Here is an 18,654-nt window from a genome sequence, read left to right as displayed (position 1 = left end):
AGATCAAATAAGATAATATTTGTAAAAAGCATTTAACACTCTATATAAATGCTACTTGTTATTATTAAGTCATATCAAGTTGGAAAGGCATCTCTATGGATTTGATGTGTGTCATCTGAGGACCAGTCTCCTAAGTTTGGAGAGGCAGATTGTGAGGTTGACTAAAGGGTCAAAGACCACTTACTAAGTCATGGAGGGGTTTCAGGGACTGGATTTTGTTGTTGTTTTTGCCTTTGTTTGTATTCTTAGCATGTAGCAGGTACTTCATGAATGCTTGTTGACTTGACTTGGTGACATGACTAACCTAACATCCCATTTGAAAATGATTCCCACACTCACTGCATTTACCTGTAGATGCTTTCAGTGTCCGGATGTACTTGGACCAGAAGGAGCATTCAGCTTTTTTCAGTCCCTGGTGATTCAGAAGTCCAGGGCTAAATTCTTTATAGTTATCTCCATTAGTGTGGGGAAGGAATTCTGGCCACAAGGGTGTAGTTTCTAGTACCTTCTTTGAGAAGTCATAAGGATAATTGGGATTTCTGGAAAAAAAAAAAGGAGTCAACCATTAAAAACATTGGAGATTATCTGGCCCAACCTTCTCTTATTACAGATGAGGAAACTAAGGCCCAGAAAATTGACATGAGCTGGGTAGGGTGGCACATACTTATAATTCCTATTACTGGAGAGGCTGAGGCTGACGGATTGCTTGAGCTCAGGAGTTCCAAGCTGAATCAGTAATATTACAGCCAATCTGTGTCCAATCTGGCACCAATATTGTGAGCCCCCAAAAGTAGGGGACCACCCAGCCACCTAAGGAAGAGTAGACTGGTCTCTGTTGGAGACGGAACATACTAAAGCTCCCATCCTAATAGTATTGGCAGTGGATTGGAACCATGAGAGGCCACCGCACGTCCAGCCTAGGTGAGATAGGGAGATGAGTCCCCAAAAAAGAAAGAGAAAGAAAAAATGGAGGGAGGGAGGGAAGGCAAGAGGAAAGAAGGAAGGAAATAAGGATATAAGAAAGGAAAGAAAGAAGGAAGACAGAAGAGACTTGCTCTAGGCCACATAGCCACAGTGGTCACAGAAATAGGGCAAGAACTAAGTTTTTTATATTATACCATTTAGCTACCAGTACCCTCTGTAGGGGGCAGCTAGGAAGCACAGTGGACAGAGTGCTGGGCCTGTAGTCAGGAGGACCTGAGTTTAAATTTGGCCTTACACACTTAAGAGCTGTGTGACCCTGGGCAAGTCACTTAACCCTGTTTTTCTGTTTCTTCATTTGTAAAATGAGCTAGAGAAGGAAATGGCAAACCACCCAGTATATTTGTCAAGAAAACCCCCAGAAGAAGTCACAAAGAGTTGGATATGACTAAATGACAAGTCCTCTGTAAACCTGTGGGGATTTTGTTTTCATACATACTCATTCATAGGATCGTTGTTGAGCTAAATAGGGGAGTATCGACTTCATGATGTGTCTAATTTTTTCCTAAATTTGTGTTTGTTTGTTTGATCTTATATCTGGGTCACCATCTGCTAGTGAAAGAAAACCTCTGAAGTGTCAGTAGAGCATGAATGAGTGTGACATAGAAGATTTGGGACGTGTATTTTTCCTCCGAGAATCAGTAATTCCCATGATATGCACAGGTTGGGAGGGGACACACTGACTCTGACCTTGACTGGCTGAAGATATGATCCATTGAGGGCAGTGCTGGGAGCTCTGTGCTCCTGTACAACTCTGCCTGCTGCTATGGGGCTGGAGCCATGGAACTGCCCTTCGGACATGCATGGGTTGCATGCTTACCCTGTCTTGATGAAGTTGGTGAAATACTTCATTATTTTCAGTGACAGGCTTTTTTGTTCCAGAGTAAACTGCTGTTCATACTGAGGATGGAAGGGTAGTCCAAAGGCATATTGAACATCAGCTAGCAACTCCATGCTGTAACAATAGATTTTTTTAAAAAGCAGATTAAACAATTATGGTATATGATTACAATTGAATACTATTATATTGATCGCATGAGATAGCATTTGTAAAGGGCTCAACACAGTGCCTGGCACATGTGTTGTTGTTCAGTTGTGTCCGACATTTTGTGACCCTGTGGACCAAAGCATGCCAGGCCCTTCTGTCTTCCACTATCTCCTGAGGCTTATCCAAGCTCTGTGGAATTTTCTTGGCAAAGATTCCGGAGTGGTTTGCCATTTCCTTCTCCAGTGGATCACCTTTTGTCAGAATTCTTCATTATGACCTGTCCGTCTTGGGTAACCCTGCATGGCATAGCTCATAGTTTCATAGTGATCCACATGGGGCTTGGCACATAGTAGATGCTACATAAATTCTCCCTCTCCCTTCATTGTGTCAGGAAAAACAACAAAGGGGATGGTTTTAGAGAAACCTGGGAAGGAACTGACACGGAATCCAGAAAGAAAAATCAGAACAATTTATAACATTAGAAATATTATAAAAAATGAACAAACTGGAAAGATTTGATGATTTGCTCAGTTCATTGTCAGTCATGATTCCAAATGACCAATGATCAAACATTCTACCCACTTCCTGAGCAGAAGAGGTGAACTCAAGATGCAGAAGGAGACATGCATTTTTGGACATGGCCAGCAGAGGAATTTGTTTTATTTGACTATGTGTATTTGTTACAAGGGTTTTATTTTTCTAGGGTTCTCTTTATTTGAAGTAAAAAGGGAGGGGATTATTCTGCTCATTTGATAAATGAGGAAACAGACTCAAAAAATTAGGAAAGACTTTGCTTAAGGTCTCACTGCTCATAGATGCCAGGGCCAGGGCTAGCATCTAGGCAGTCAGACGCCAAAGTCCTTTCTTTGCTTTTTTTTGTTTTTTGTTGTTGTTGTTGTTTTGGAGGCACTTGGGGTTAAGTGACCTGCCCAGGGTCACACAGCCAGCAAGTGTCTGAACGGCTCTGTGCTTAACACAGTGCCTGGCACATAGTAGGTCCTTAATAAAAGCTAGCTGACTGACTCACAAGAGGATAGGCTTACCTGGGGCTTGGAATAAATGATCTCCAAGGTCACTTCCTACTGCAACATTCTATGATTCTGGGAACCTGTTCTTTACCCAATTCCTCTACAACTCAGTCTATTGACTGAGGACTTCAAGATGTGTCTCAACATTTGTTACTGTAAGTGCTCTTTTTTGGGTTTTATTTATTTACTTCTTTTTAAAAAACCACATTATAATTGTAATCTGATCTAAGAAATGTTCTCTTTCAGTAGAAACAGCTAAGAAAGAAGTAGAAACAGCTCCAAAATATGAGCAGGCAGCCATCTGTAAGGTAACCAGATGTTCTTCTCTGGCATAAGCAGAGAACATAATAATGTTAATCTAATAATAATCTCATCTAATAATAACAACTCACATTTATGTATCAATTCAAGATTTACAGGCTGCTTTTCTCACCACCATCCTTTGAGGAAGGTAGCACCCACGTTGTTGCTTCCATTTTATAGATTAGGAAGCTAAAATTTAAAAGTTAAATGACTTCCTCTGGTCACACAGAGGTCACACAAGAGTCAAAATTTGGCTAATCTCATGGACGAATGGATGAATGAGTGAACAAATGAATGAGTGAACAAAAAAAAGTTTATTGAGCTTGTGCTATGTGTCAAGCACTGTCCCAAATACTAGGCATACAAACACAAGAGCAGAAACATTCCCTGCCCTTGGGATGCTTATGTTCTAATGTATCAGTAGCAGGGCTCAGACCTGACCACAAGTACTAAGGCTGCTCAGGCAGGTAATCTCATATTTATTTAGTACAAGGATACAGACCTGACCTTTGAAGTCATGAGTTTAAGGAACTTCTAAGACGAAGAAACTCCTTCTATCCTTGAAGGTCAGCACCTTCTCTACAATTTACAGCCTTAGAAAATTATCTAGAACACTGAGTAACACAGCCTAGGGTGACACAGTCAGAATATGTTGAACCTAGGTTTTTCTGGCTCCTAGATGATAGATCTCTCTATCCACTATGCTACCATGCCTCTTTATGCAGTACATTTGTAAATTAATTGAGAGAGAATAATGCAGAGGAGACAGCATAGTTTACAGAAAGAGCACTTGCCTGGTAGGATGAGACCTGAGTTCTGCTTCCAGCTAATTGTGTAAACCTGGGCAGCTCACGTCATCTCCCTGACTTCAATTTCCTCATCTCTAAGATGGAATGATTGGATGAGATGATCTTTATGAATCCTTTCAGTTCTAACTATTTTTCTGTTCAGTTCTAACTATTTTTCTGTTCTACGTTCCTTTTGGCATTAACAATCCATGTTCTAACTTCCATTTAAGCCCAAATATTTTGTGTTCTAAAGTCCGTTCCAGTGCTAACATTCTATAATATACAAAAGAGATCAGATATGGAAAGCATCATGAGGCTCTTAGAAGAAACAATGGCAGGCAGGCATAAGAAGGTCTGGCCATGTCAACTTTCCATTCAGTAAACTCCGGTAGCCCCCTATTACCTTCAAGATCAAATATAAAATCCTGTTTGGCTTTAAAAACCCTGGCTCCTTCCTAGCTTTCTAGTCTTCTTACTCTATATTCCCCTCAGTGGACCTCACAGTCCAGCAACACTGACCTCCTTGCTGGGCCTCAAATGTGACACTCCCATCTCCCAATTCTGGGCCTTTTCACTGGCTGTCCCCCATTGCCTGCAATTCTCTTCCTTCCCTTCCCATCTCTGCCTCCTGACTCCCTTGGCTTCCCTCAAACTTCACCTCTTCTGATGCCACTTAATCTAGCGTCTTTCTTCTGTTTTTTTTTTTTCTGATTTTCCTGTATATAGCTTCTTGGTACATAGTTGTTTGAATGTTGTTTCCCCCCTTTGACTGTGAGCTCCTTGAGGGGAGGTATGGTGATTTTGGCTTTCTTTGTAACCCTAGTGCTTAGCACAATGATTGCTCATAGTAGGAACTTAATAATTGCTAGTTGACTCACTGACTAACAATCAGGAATATGGCTGAAGATCTATCTTTCTTAAAAAGAGGTAAATTATTTTGTGTCAGTAGCAAAAGAATTGAGAAAGCAGTGAGACAAATGGTATACTTAACGTTCCTCTTTGTCTGCTGGTATGTCAACAAGGGGGCTACCTTCCTCCCACTTCTGCAACTACCTTGGATATATATATATATGTATATATATATGTATGTATATATATATGTATGTATATATGTATGTATATATGTATGTATATATGTATATGTATCTATGTGTGTATATATATATATATGTATTTGATGTTGAAGAAGGAAAAGATAATGAAATACTCCCTCCATTCAAAGACTACCCCATGCCTCTGGGCCTGGCACCCAAAAAATCTAAATTTCGTTGGAAATAGCACTGGCAAGGAGTAAGTATTAGACTGTTCATTGCTCTCTGCCTCTCACTATCTGTGTGACTTTTCACAACTCACTTCCTCTGCTACATCTATAGATCTATATGTATATCTATAAAAATATCTATATCTATAGATCCATGTGTAGATCTATAAAAATATATGTAGCTATAGAGCTTTATATATATCTATCAAAATATATCTATAAATCTACATGTCTACGTATATCTATTGACTATCTATATCTATAGATGTATATGTATCTATCAATTATCAAAATATCTATATAGATCTATGTGTATATCTAGACAATATCTATATCTATAGATCTATAGATCTATATAATGTTTTTCCCATTAGATCATGATCTTCATGAGGGCAGGATCTATTTCACTTCTGTCCTTGTTTCCCCAATGCTTAGGCCAGTGTGTGAAACGTGATACATGGACAGCAAAGCCACCCAAGGGACCAGAACACGGGCTGTCCAAGGGACCAAAGCCCAGGTGCAGGAGGCAGCCTTGTCAAACATATTTGGTCAGGGACCAGTTTCAGTTTCAGGATTCCTCAACTCAATGAAGCAAAGCCCACGGAGCCATGGACTGTGAATGTCTTATACTTTCCCATCTTGGCCTCCACTTGTCAGGAAGTCTATGGGAAGAGCAATTTACTGGATTGTAAAAAGCTGAATCTGATATGTCATCACAAGTAAAGTACATTCCATTGACCGAATGCTGACCCTCTCTCCTTCCTGTGTCCTGATTATGTATCGTCATTCTGAAGAAATTTCAAAATCATTCAAAGGTATTTTAGAGGTTACCTAAGATGACCCTATCTTTTTACTTACTTGAGAAATAAGGCAGAGGAAGTGAGTTGTGAAAAGTCACACAGATAGTGAGAGGCAGAGAGCAATGAGCAGTCTAATGTTTACTCCTTGCCAGCATTCTTTCCATTGAAATTCAGGGATTTTTTTCGGTGCCAGGCCCAGAGGCATGGGGTAGTTTTTGAATGGAGGGAGTATTTCATTATCTTTTCCTTCTTCAACATCAAATAAAATTTTATTCTAAATTTCAAACACTTATCATGTTCTTATTGTTAAAAATGATGACAGTTACTTGTGCTTATTTTTAAAAAATGAGTTTTTGTTCATTTTCTGAATATCACCTACATTTTCCACTATATCCTTTCACTATATCAGAGTATCATCTCATTACCAATAACTTTTGAAAAGAGGAAGGAAAATAATGTTTAGCAAAACTAGCCAAGAGATATAACATAATGGATGCCTTGTTCCTGGTCCTCCACTTCTGCAAAGAATCAAAGGATGTCAGACTAGTTTTTTAAGGATTGGAGAAAAGTACTTAATAGAAAAACTCATTTCAGTTTTCATCTCCTCTAGATAGCCTTCCTGGACCACTTGAGCCCACAATGATTTTCCCTCCCTTCCTGACCAACTATTTTTGCCTATGAATACATTCTAACTCAGGAGGAAACTAGGTAGCTCATTGGATAGAGCCCTGGTCCTAGGGTCAGGAAGATCAAAGTTCAAATCCCACCTCAGACAGGCAAGTCATTTAATCTCTGTTTGTCTTAATTCATTGGAGAAGAAACCACTTCAGTATCTTTGCCAAGAAAACCTCATGGACAGTATGGTCCACGGGGTCACAAAGAATTCATGACTGAACAACTAAATAACATTCTAACTCATTATTTTCTAATTGTTTTGTGTATAAATCTTGTCTCGCCAACCATATGGCAAGCTCCTTGTGGACAGGGACCATATGGTATGCATATTTCATTGACTCAGAAAAATCTGGATTCAAATCCTAGCTTTACTACTCTTAAGGGCAGCTTCATATTCAAACAAATTTATAATGTGCCTCTGGTATGCTGAAGATACTGCCAAGCTTCAGCTAAAGAAAGAGAGCCCACAACTACAGTTATACTACACTGAGAGACAATTCAACCACTTATAGACTCTTAGAGTTGGAGGGGATCTCAGAGGTCATCTACAGCCACCATATCTGACCAAGAATCCCCTCTACAACATGGCTGAAAAGTGGTTATCGAGGTTCCATGCAAAGACCTCTGGCGATGGGGAGCTCACAATTGTTAGGAAGGTTGTTCTAAGTTGAAATCCACCTCTCTTTTCTTCAACCTTTACCCATTATTCCTGTGAGAAGTATCATTTTTTATTCAGAAGACAATGACAGGTTTACAGAGGGATTCAATAAAAATAAAGGGACAGGGAAGGTGGTCAATGAGATCTTCATTATGTAAGAGGGTATGCCTTGTACTAGACAGCAAATTCATGGAATTATAGAAATGAAGAGTCCAACTGACCCTCATAGATCATATTATCTAAACCATACTTGAAATAGAATCCATTCTTCAACAGAGTGTTTCAAAACTCTTAATGACTTTTTATGCTATCCCAGAATAACATCGCACTAAGACTTATGGGATATCCTTGTGTTTCCTGTGTTGGAAGACCTAAAGAAACTTATAGATCATAGAGTCAGTGCAGGAAGGGAACTCTGAGGTCATCTAGTCCAACCACTCATCTTGCAGTTGAGGAAACTGAGGAAACAGAGAGGTGAAGTGACTTGTCTGACGTCGCACAGGTTATAAGTGATGGAACAATTGCACCCAGATCCTCCTACTCCACAGCTGACAATCTTTCTGCTGTATCACATTCACAAGGCTGTGATCAGAAAACTACCCCCAACCATTCTTTTTAATTCTACCTTGAATAAGTTTAATTTGTCTGCCACACATCCCCTCAGATACTAAAGTCAGCTACTGTTTCTCTCCTAATTCATACTTTCTCAAAGCCTAAATCCTTAGCTCCTTCAATGGACATAGGTTGAAATTCCCTTGCCATGTTGGTAGCCCTTCTCTGGACGTGCTCCATTTTGTCCATTTCCTTTCTAAAATGAGGTGCCTAGAACTGAACACGGTGTTCTAGGTGCAGACTGAACAGTGGGACTATTATGGTTTCATTCTGGATACTTGGCCTCTATAAATGTAACCCCAGATCACATGAACATTTCTGGCTTCAATGATACATGCCTGCTTCATACTGAAATTGTAGTCCATTATGTTTCTCGTGTTTCTGGTACTCAGTGACATAAAATAAAAATCGGTAACAATACCAGCTGATCAATAAGTATTTATTTCCTATGCGCCAGGCACTGCAGTTGCCTCCTTCCTGTTATGTACAGCTCTTCATATGGAGATGAACATCCTTTCTCATCATCAACATGGTTGGTGATTTGCCTTATTTCTCAGCAGTGGGGGAGGTTTGCTCTGAAACCATTCACACTCTCTGGCCTGGTCTCCTAAGAAACCAAAGATACTCATCTTCAAGGCAGCTGGCTTGACTGCTGAACTATGTTGTTATCTGAGATGAGATAATGGCAGAAATAAACGACTGCAATCCATAGAAGTGGAAAACTGTTTTCTTCTCCTTTACATGAAGATAATTGGCTTGTATTACTATTGAACTTGGCTTCTAGCCCCATGTTCTAATCAGCTGTACTAGTTCATAGAGATAACATCAATAAGTATTCTCAGATTCTTGGACACAGACACAATACACATTTCCTGTTCTGGATTGCTTTGGACCCCTTCATTAAACTTTGGGACTTCTGGGAATAGTTGTAGCTTTAGGGCCGGATGAAATCCAACTAAACAAAATAAGGCCTGATGTATGGTCTTATAATAAACACAATTAACTGCTGACTTTTCTAAAGAATTCAACAAATGTTTATTAAGCACTTGGTATACGCAAGGCACAGTATTAAGTACTACAGAGGCAAACAATAACAAAAATATTAGTCCTTGCCCCCCAGGAGTGCAGAGAGATGGTAGAGCACCTCATCACTGCCTTGTAGAATCCCTTGATTCGTTCACAAGGCTGCTCAAGCACCAGCTTCTACATGAAGTCCCCTCAGCTAATCTCTCTCTCTTTCTCTCTTTCTCTTTCTCTATCTTTAACTCTGTTTCTGTCTCTATCTCAATTTCTGTCTCTCTCTGTGCCTCTATCTCTGTGTCTATCTCTGTTTCTAACTCTGTCTCTGTATCTATCTCTAACTCTGTCTCTGTTCCTGCCTTTATCTCGATCTAATTCTAACTCTATCTCTATTTCTAACGCTGTCTCCGTCTGTGTGTCTGTCTTTCTTTGTCTCTATCTTTAACTCTAACTCTGTCTCTGCCCCTGTCTCTATCTCTGTCTCTTCCTCTATCTCTATCTCTATCTCTATCTGTATCTCTATCCCTACATCTTTTTCAATATCTATACCTATATCTAGATCTAGGGCAGCTAGATAGCACAGTGGATAGAGTGCCAACCCTGGGGTCAGGATGACCTGAGTTCAAATCCAACCTCAGATACTTTCTAGCTGTGTGACCCTGAGCAAGTCACTTAACTCTGTTTGCCTCAGTTTCCTTATCTATAAAATTAGCTGGAGAGGGAAAGGGCAAACCGCTCCAATATCTTTGCCAAGAAAACCCCCTCATAAAGAGTCACACATGAACTACAACATATCTATATTTGTTTATATGCATGTTTTTTCCCCATAATAGAATGTAAGCTCTTTGAGGGCAGGGGCTGTATCATTTTTGTCTTTGATCCTCAGTGCCTAGCATAGTGCCTACTAAGCATATAAGGAGCGCTTAATAAAAGGAGTGATTGACTGATTGGCTGATGGCAGGTAAAGTACTTGACTTGGAGTCAGGAAGTCTGGGGTACACATCCTGCCTCTGCCACTGGTCAGCGACGTGAGACAACTTGATGTAGGGGAAAGAACATTAGAGTTGGAATCAGAGGACCTGGATTTGGATCCTGATTCTGGTACTTACTACCTACAGGAACTTGAACAAGTTGCATGCTGAATCCTAGTGAGATAACAACCCAAAGAACAAACAGTAGAGAAGGCTAATCCTTAATTCCTAACTTAATTAGTCACCACCCCCTCCTCCATAAATTGCTACCTAATTTCTATTATCTTGTATTTGTGGACATTTTTTTTTTGAACCTGAGATTTTACATTTATCCCTATCATATTTCGTTTTAGTAGGTTCAGCTCAATGCTCCAGCCTGTCAAAATCTTTTTTGGATCCTAGTGTGTTAGCTATCCCTCCCAAATCAGCAAACTTAATAAGCATACGATTTATGCCTAAATTTGAGTCACTGATAAAAATGTTAGGCATCGAAGCCAGAGTCAGCAACATTCCATTGGAGACCTCCTTCTAAGATGACATCAAATCGTCTATGACTATTTCTGAGTCCAACTACTCAATCAGTTCTGGAGCCATCTAACTGCTATCATGTAGGTGATATTTCTCTATCTATACCCTATAGAATAGTTGGAAACACTCTGATCAAATGCTTTTCTAAGTCTAGGCAAACCATATCTCTAGTGACTAGCCCAGGATCACATAGGTAGAGAATGACATATTATTAGTGCCAGGAGTTGAACCTGGAACTTCTAAGTCCCAAATCTCCAACCCAGGGCTTTTTCCACTCATCATCCTCTTTTTCAGTTTGAATTTTTATTGGACGATCTTACCGACCATACAAGGAGTAGCTAGTCCAGCCACTTCAGTATTTGCATTGGACTCTTAATTTTTTAAAAAATGGCCAGGGCAGTCAACCAGCAAAGATAATATTTGGGATGTGTAATTTTAAAATGCCCGGAAAACATGAAGAAATATAGCGGTCATCTGTAACTTTTACAGCTCCATTCCAAAAAAGGGGATAATTTATATAAAAGATAAACATTGCTGCTTTCTTAGTCATTTTAAATGTTTTCCTGTGTACTCCTTAAAGGAATAGAACTAAAAAATCCTTCGCATTTGTACAAGGCTTACAGTTTGCCAAGTTCTTTCCTGTCCATTATCTCATTGGATGCTCAGAGCAGTTCTGTGTGGAAGGCTGAACAGGCCATTTTCTCCACCCTGCTTAAAGAGCAGTAATTACGATTCTAATTCACATTTCTATAGCACTTTGAGGTTTAAAGACCACTTCCTTTCCTGTTCTACAAACTCCAGTGGTTTCCTATTAACTTTAGCGTCAAATAAAACTAATCTGTTCAGCATTGAAAGTCCTACACAACTTAGCCTTGTCTTAACTTTTTGGCCTTATATTACTCTTCTTCATACACTCTCCAGTTTGGCCAAATGGATGTTGTTACTGTTCCCTACACACACTATCCCACTTCCCATTGCTGTGACTTTGTAATGTCCCCTTGCCTTGAATGTATTCCCTCTTTACCTCTGCATCTTGGAACCCCTGTTTTTCCTTCAGCTCAGGTACCATTACCTACATGAGGCTTTTTCTGATCCCTCCAGCTGCCAGTGTCTCTACCTTCCCCCCAAACTGCCTTGAATTTATTTTGTATACATTTGGTATTTATTTATATGTCTATGTGATGTATTTCCCTTGTCCCCAGTAGATGGAAAGTTCCATGAGGGTAGGGAATGTTTAGTGTCTTTGGATTCCTAGAGCCTGGCATGGTGCCTGTCACACAGTAGTTATTTAACAGATACATGTTGATTAGATTATTATTATCACTAACAGCAAATGACATTTAAGAACGTATGGCATAATGAGTTTGGAATCAGAGACCTTGGTTGTAATCCTGTCTGCTACTTACTACTTATGTGACATTGGGCAGTTCCCTTTACCACTCTGGGTCTCAGTTTCCTCATTTGTAAAAGGAGAGGACTGAAGAATATGGTGTCTTCCAGCTCAAAACTTTAAGAGCCTATTCTTACAAAACTCTGTATTTATATTACCTCATTGACTCCTGACAACTATTTTCCTCCTGTGGTGCTGTGTCATAGACTAGGCTTTGGCCCTTTTCCCCCGGGGTGGATCCTAACAAAATAACTATTAAGTTTTTAGCATTGGTCAAAATGACAGAAACTGCTTGAGCATGCTGCAATGTTAACTCTCACATGTTTAAAATGAGACGATTGGACAATATAGGCTCTGAGGTTCCCTCTGGCTATGATTTTGTGATACTATGATCTCATTTGGTCTGCCCAACAACCTTGGGAAATGAGCCCTGAAGATATTATTATCTTCCTTTTAAAGATAAGTAAATTGAGGATCAGAGAAGTTAAATGACTTTTCCATAGTCACACAGCTCATATAGGTAGAAGGTGAATTCAAACCTATGCTTTCCTGATTCCAAGTACAGCAAGCTACCCATCATGCCATGTTTCCTCTAGAATAGCTCTATCTCCTTAAGAAGAACATCCAGTTCACTGACTCACTGTGGCACAGAGGTGTTGGTGGGTTCCCAAAGGCTTTGCCAATAGAAAGAGCACAAGTTCTAGTAGGTCTTGTGCTAAGCTAAAAAGGTTTAAGTATGGGCCCACCAATAGACTACATGTCTGTCACATGAAGTCCAGCCTGGCTAACTTTGAGATGCTTCACACTAGAGGATGGTGAATTTTTAGGCCATGACAACTCAAGTAGTTGTCTTCAGGTTTGAAGACTTTGTGATCTGTGTAAGGTAGAGAGAAGTATTTATTATCATCATCATTATTATTATTCTATAACTCAATTTCTATTCTGACTCAGAGTACCAAGACCATGCCTCCACCAGTTTCCTTACACTGTGACTGTCTGTTCTGACTCACACGGGCTTGGATCACACCTTTGACAACCTCCTATTGCTGAATGGCCGTCCCGGAATTCTGACACAGCCTGCACTTGGACCTCATTCCTGGCTGTTCCCCAGGTGTCATTACTATGCCTGCCTCAGACACCTTCCCTGGCTCCTGGCTCACAGACTGAGGAGAGGACGCTGTGAAGGTCCACACTGAAAGACCTACCACGCTCTGTCCATTTCTGCTCCATTCACAGAAGCTCTGCATTTTTTGGAATCACCTTTTCCTCTAGTACCTACACTACAGGATTTTTGTTTTTAGCTCATGGGGTCTAAAAATTTAGATCTGGATCCAGAGCTGGAAGGGGACTTATCATCACACCTTCATTTTCTAGAAAAGGAAACAGACACAGAGAAACGAAATGACTGCTCTTTGTCAATAATCAATCACCCAATAAGCATTTATTAAGCACCTACTATGAGCCAGGAAATGTGCTAAGTGCTGGGGATAGAAAAAGAAGCAAAAAATAGTTCCTGGCCTCAAGGAGCTCATAATCTAATTAATCTGAAGTCATATAAAGTGCTGCACAAATTACTTGGAGCAAGCAATTTTTTAAAATAATAATAGCTAGCATTTATATAGCATATTAAAGTTTACAAAATGCGTTGCATGTTATTTCCTTATATCAGCACATTGTCCCTGTGTGGTAGATGCTGTCATTATCATCTTTATTTCACGCATGAGGAAACTGAGGCCATGAGAAGTTTAGAAACTTGATTATACCCTCAATACTGCTCAATACATTTCCAAGTTTGTGAACTCTGAAATTCCTTTATCTCATAATGTTTTAACGTTTTATATTTTCATTTGCTTTATGACCTCTGACCATGTTCTTTGTCTTCCTTATGACTTATAATCTTTTTACTCATTAGTTATTTCTCAAACCATCTCCCCTGCACTTGCTATCCTTTCTTTCCTTCCCCTTCTTTCCATTTCCATTTCCTTCCTTCCTTCCTCCCTCCCTCCCTCCCTTTAGTTAATCAGTTCACCTCTACACCATCCTCTAAATTTCAGTCTCTTACCCCCTAATCCTATCACCCCCTTACTCTGATCGTGTCTCGCCATGCTCAACCTCGGATTAACCCCACCATCAGTTGCCTTCATTGTAACTGCAGAACTACAGAAAATCACAAAACCATGAAGACTGTGTCCACTACAAATTTATGTCCATAATCTTAACCGGGTTCTCACTGTGGCAAAGCAATCCTTTTACACCTTCCTAAATAATCCTTATCCCGCCTACTACAATGACTTTTTCCAAACATTTTCATCCTTCCTCAAACCTCCCATGCCACCTCCTCACCTCTTGTTTCCCTCCCTCTCAGCTGACAATCTTGCCTCATCCTTCACTGAAAAATTGAGGCCATTTGCTAAGAGCTGCCTCTTTTCTTCTTCTTCATCATATCACCTAACTCAGATATTTTCCCCCACCATCTCCTCCCTTTTCCTTGTCTCAAATGAATAGATGACCCTTCTCCTCTTCATGGCAGACCCATCTACATGCACAAGTGATCCCATTGTATCCCATCTTCTCCAGAATATTTCTTCCTCTACTGTTCCTACTTTCTAATTAATCTTCAATAGCCCTGTTTATTGTTTCCCTGATGATCACGAATACATCCATGTCTCCTCATCATTCAAACATTGTCCTATGCAAGGGGTTATAGAAGGGTGCTTAGACTAATGGGAATGGGAGGTATGGGAGGGATCTTTGGGGAGGTAGGTTAAGTAATAGGAGGGCAAAGTAGTGGGTAGAAGTAAAGTAGAAGAGGAAGGAGAGATAGGAAATAAGATATACACACAAACATAAAATAAAGATCAGGAATATAATTTGTAATGGAAAAAGGAGCATGGGTGGTAATCATGATCTCAGACAAAGTTAAGACTAAAATAGATTTAATCTAAAGAGAAAAACAGGGAGACTACAGTATGCGTCAGTCATATTTATCAACGTTGTTTTGGACTATTTAAATAGCTAGACAGTATAAGGTAGGAATATTGCTGTGGTGTAGGAAATGACAAGTTGGTGGACTTGGGAAAATATGGAAAGACTTGGACTTATGAGGGAAGAGGTTATCCACCCTCAGAGAAACAGAGGATAAATAAGTATAGTAAGGTCTTACATGGATACATGTGAATGTGTATGTCTATATACGACTATGATTATCAATTGCTAAGTATATTTATGTATATGTATGTTATGTACAGGTATATGTGTGTATATGTATATATGTATATCTTTGTGTATATATGCCTATATATGTATGTCTGTGTGTGTGTGTGTGTGTGTGTGTGTGTGTGTGTATCTGCACTTAATTGTAGCCTTCTGGCGGGGGCAGGGAAGGGGGATAAAAGAACAAAATAAAAAGTTCACAGCAGAGAACAAAAGAAAATTTACAAGGAAGCAAAGAAAAAATGGATAACTCCCAACACGGTGCATAGTATTTATTATATAGGCTTTTTCAAAATGGAAATTTATTGCTGTATATTTTGAATCTTCTCTCACATTCTACTGTGGACATAGCAATTTTTTTTTCTTTTCTCATTTTGTATTATTTTAGTTTTAGTATTTAAGTTTGTTTCTTTTTTCTCTTAATTTGTATTTAAGTTTAGAATAAAAAAATGACAAATTAAAAAACAAACAAACAACTGTCCTCGATTTCCAGGCAAAACTGATTGAGTAAGCCATTTATAATCAATGCCTTCACCTAATTCTCCTCTCATTCTCTTCTAAACTCTCTGTAATTTGACTTCTGACCTCACCATTCAATGGAAACTTCTCACTCCAAAGTTACCAATGATCTCCTAACTGCCAAATCTAATAGTTTTTTCTTAGTCCTCATCCTTCTTGAGCTCCCTCAGTCTTAGATACTGCCAATTACCCTCTTCTCCTTGATTCTCTGCTTTCTAGTTTTTCCTGGTTCTCCTCCTGACTGTCTGACCACTTCTCAGGCTCCCATGCTGACTCTTCATCCAGGTCATGCTCAATAACTGTGAGTGTCCAACAGGGCTCTGTCTTAGGCCCACTTCTTTTCACCCTCTATACAATTATGCTAAATGATCTCATCAGATCCCATGGATTCAATTATCACCTCTATGCAGATAACTCTCAGATTTGTTTAACTAGCCTTTTCTCCTATCTCCATTCTTACATCTTACACTGCTTATTGAACATCGCAGAATGTGTCCTCTATGTATCTTAAATTCAACTGGTTTAAAATCAAAATTCATTATCTTTACCCCCAAATCCTCCCTGCTCTCAAACTTGCCAATGACTGTCAAGGAAATTGCTATATTCCTAGTCACCTGGGCTTGTAACATAGGTGTCATCTTCAACTCTTCACTCTCTTACCACCCATATCCTATCATGTGCCACGTTGAGTTGATTTTGCAACATCTTTCATATATACCCCCTTCTATCCTCTGACACATCCTGGTGTAGGCCCTCATCACCTTACATCACCTCGCATCACATCACCCCACTATTTACAGTAGCCTACTATAGTTGGTCTTCCTTAGATTTCTCCCTACTCCAATCTATCCTCTACTCAATTGTCAAAATGATTTTCCAAAAGCATGGGTCTAACCATGTTACTCCCTTATTCAATCAACTCCAAGGGCTCCCCATTGCTGCCAAGATCAAATAAAAAATCCTCTATTTGGAGTTGAAAGCCTTTAATAACCTGGCTTCTTACATTTTTCAGCCTTCTTACCTTTACTCCTTCCATGTTCTCTATGATCAGGTGACACTGACCTATTATTCCACACACAATACTTTACCTCCCAATTCTGAATTTTCATTGGTTGTCCCCCTGCCTGGAATACTCTTACTTCTCCTCTCTGCATGCTAGTTTTCTTTAAGTCTAAGCTTGAAACTTTCTGCAAGAGGCCTTTCTTTACCAGTCCCCCTCAATATCTGTGCCTTCACTCCGAGATCGCCTCCAAGTTAGCCTGTATATATTTGCTGTAAATAGTTATTTTCATGTTGTCTCCCTAACTAGAATGAGGGCTCCTTGAGGAGAGGGACTACCTTTGTCTTTCTCTGTGTTCCCACAGCACTTAGCATAGTGCCTATAGTAAGCATTTAATATATAATATATATTATATATACAATATGATATGAAATATAAAATATATTTTATATATTATAATATATGGCATATAGTAAGCACTTAATGCTTATTGACTTGCTTTATTCACTATGCAACCTAGACGATATGGGTTCATTTGGTGACATCCATGGATGACCATGTCTGCGTGACTTTACTAACAAGGTTTACTCAGAACATCTGACCCTGACCAAATAAAACTGGATTGAGCTGGTTTCCTCCACTTTACTGCATGTTACCTATAGGACCCAGCTGGTGGTGTGTTCTAGCTCTAAGGACAAACGCATTGAATACCCTTACTCTTCCTATTTATACAAAGGGCTTGGGACCCCAAATTAAAGAGTTGGCCCTGGAATCATGTGACAATTCCCTACATGATGACAAAAGACACCCGTAATTCCCATTTCCAGAAGGGAGATATTTCTAGACACATCTCACCATCCTTGGTATTTCTGACCACATGTTCAACCAACCACAGGCTGAAGCAGGTTCCTTTCATCCTCTAGCCTGAAACAGATGTTTTTTTCTTTTTTTTTCTCCCCAGTACAGCCCTCATGCTTTTTTGTCTAGAGTTTTTGTACAAACTGCTTAAATCCTTTCCCTTCCCTTGGTCAACTTGTAATCCCCAAGATGTAGGGTAGATCAAACATAGAAACACTTCAAAGAAGGCCTTGAGCATTTCATGGACGACAGATGGGGAGGGGCTTTGGGGAAACCAGGATCAGAGTAAAGTGTTTTTGTTTCTGTTTTTGTTATTTCAAAAAGAAAATAACTTGGGCTTGTGTGGTTGAATCACTCCCTGCCTAAAGCTGCTAAACTTTGGGGGTAGCTATCATGCCCAACCACACCGCGTCCTTTGATACAAACATCAGAGACAGAATGGTGGGCTGAATCTGACCATCTGGCTTGTCTTGTGTTCTTAGAAGTCATGAGTCGTATTGCAAAGTTAGCTCTGGACTTAGCATTTGATGACCTGGGTTCCAGTTCTTGTTCAGCTTCTCCTTGAGGAAATCTTATTCTTTCTTGGTCTCAGTTTCCTCATTACAAGATATTCTTGTAACAATACTAACCGTACCTCCTCCTTCCTTAGCCTTGCCCTTTGAAATCTTTCTTTTTCTTCAAAGCTCAGCTCAGAAACTTCTTCCTTCCTGAAGCCCTGCCTGATTCCTTCAGTTAAAGAGATTTTTCCTTTCTCACATTTGCCTGGAGCACTGTGTCTGGATTTGTCCTTTACTCCTATTACTCTCTACCTCGATGCTCAAACATTTATGAGAAACATGCTATTCTTTACTGTGAGGAATGATAGGAGATATTTGCATGCTATTATAGTTTTAAGTACAATAGAAGCAAGACAGTCTCCCATCTGCACATATGACATGTATAAATTCCATAGAATTACTGGCACACAATTTTAAAACACTAGCATGTGTACGAGAATCACCACTCTATCTTGTATTATAGATAGTTGTGAATATGTTATAGCTGTCCCACCCTGATTCTTC

At 39.6% G+C, this 18,654-nt stretch overlaps 1 protein-coding gene across 1 annotated transcript in view; it reads right to left on the bottom strand.

The window, feature by feature from the left end:
• Positions 1 to 18,654, bottom strand: part of TG (thyroglobulin) — a 371,783-nt gene that overhangs the window by 1,485 nt on the left and 351,644 nt on the right. The window contains exons 46-47 of the mRNA XM_027845510.1: positions 1,802 to 1,936; positions 349 to 539 (exon numbers count right to left, since the gene is read on the bottom strand). Of these exons, the coding sequence (XP_027701311.1) occupies positions 349 to 539; positions 1,802 to 1,936 (326 nt within the window). The remainder of the gene's footprint in view (positions 1 to 348; positions 540 to 1,801; positions 1,937 to 18,654) is intronic.

This window comes from Vombatus ursinus, unplaced genomic scaffold (genome assembly GCF_900497805.2).
Source record: "Vombatus ursinus unplaced genomic scaffold, bare-nosed wombat genome assembly UNPS02014973.1, whole genome shotgun sequence".
Lineage (NCBI taxonomy): Eukaryota > Metazoa > Chordata > Mammalia > Diprotodontia > Vombatidae > Vombatus > Vombatus ursinus.
Note: the sequence above shows the minus strand (reverse complement) of the source record. Positions and strands in the feature narration are given on the sequence as shown.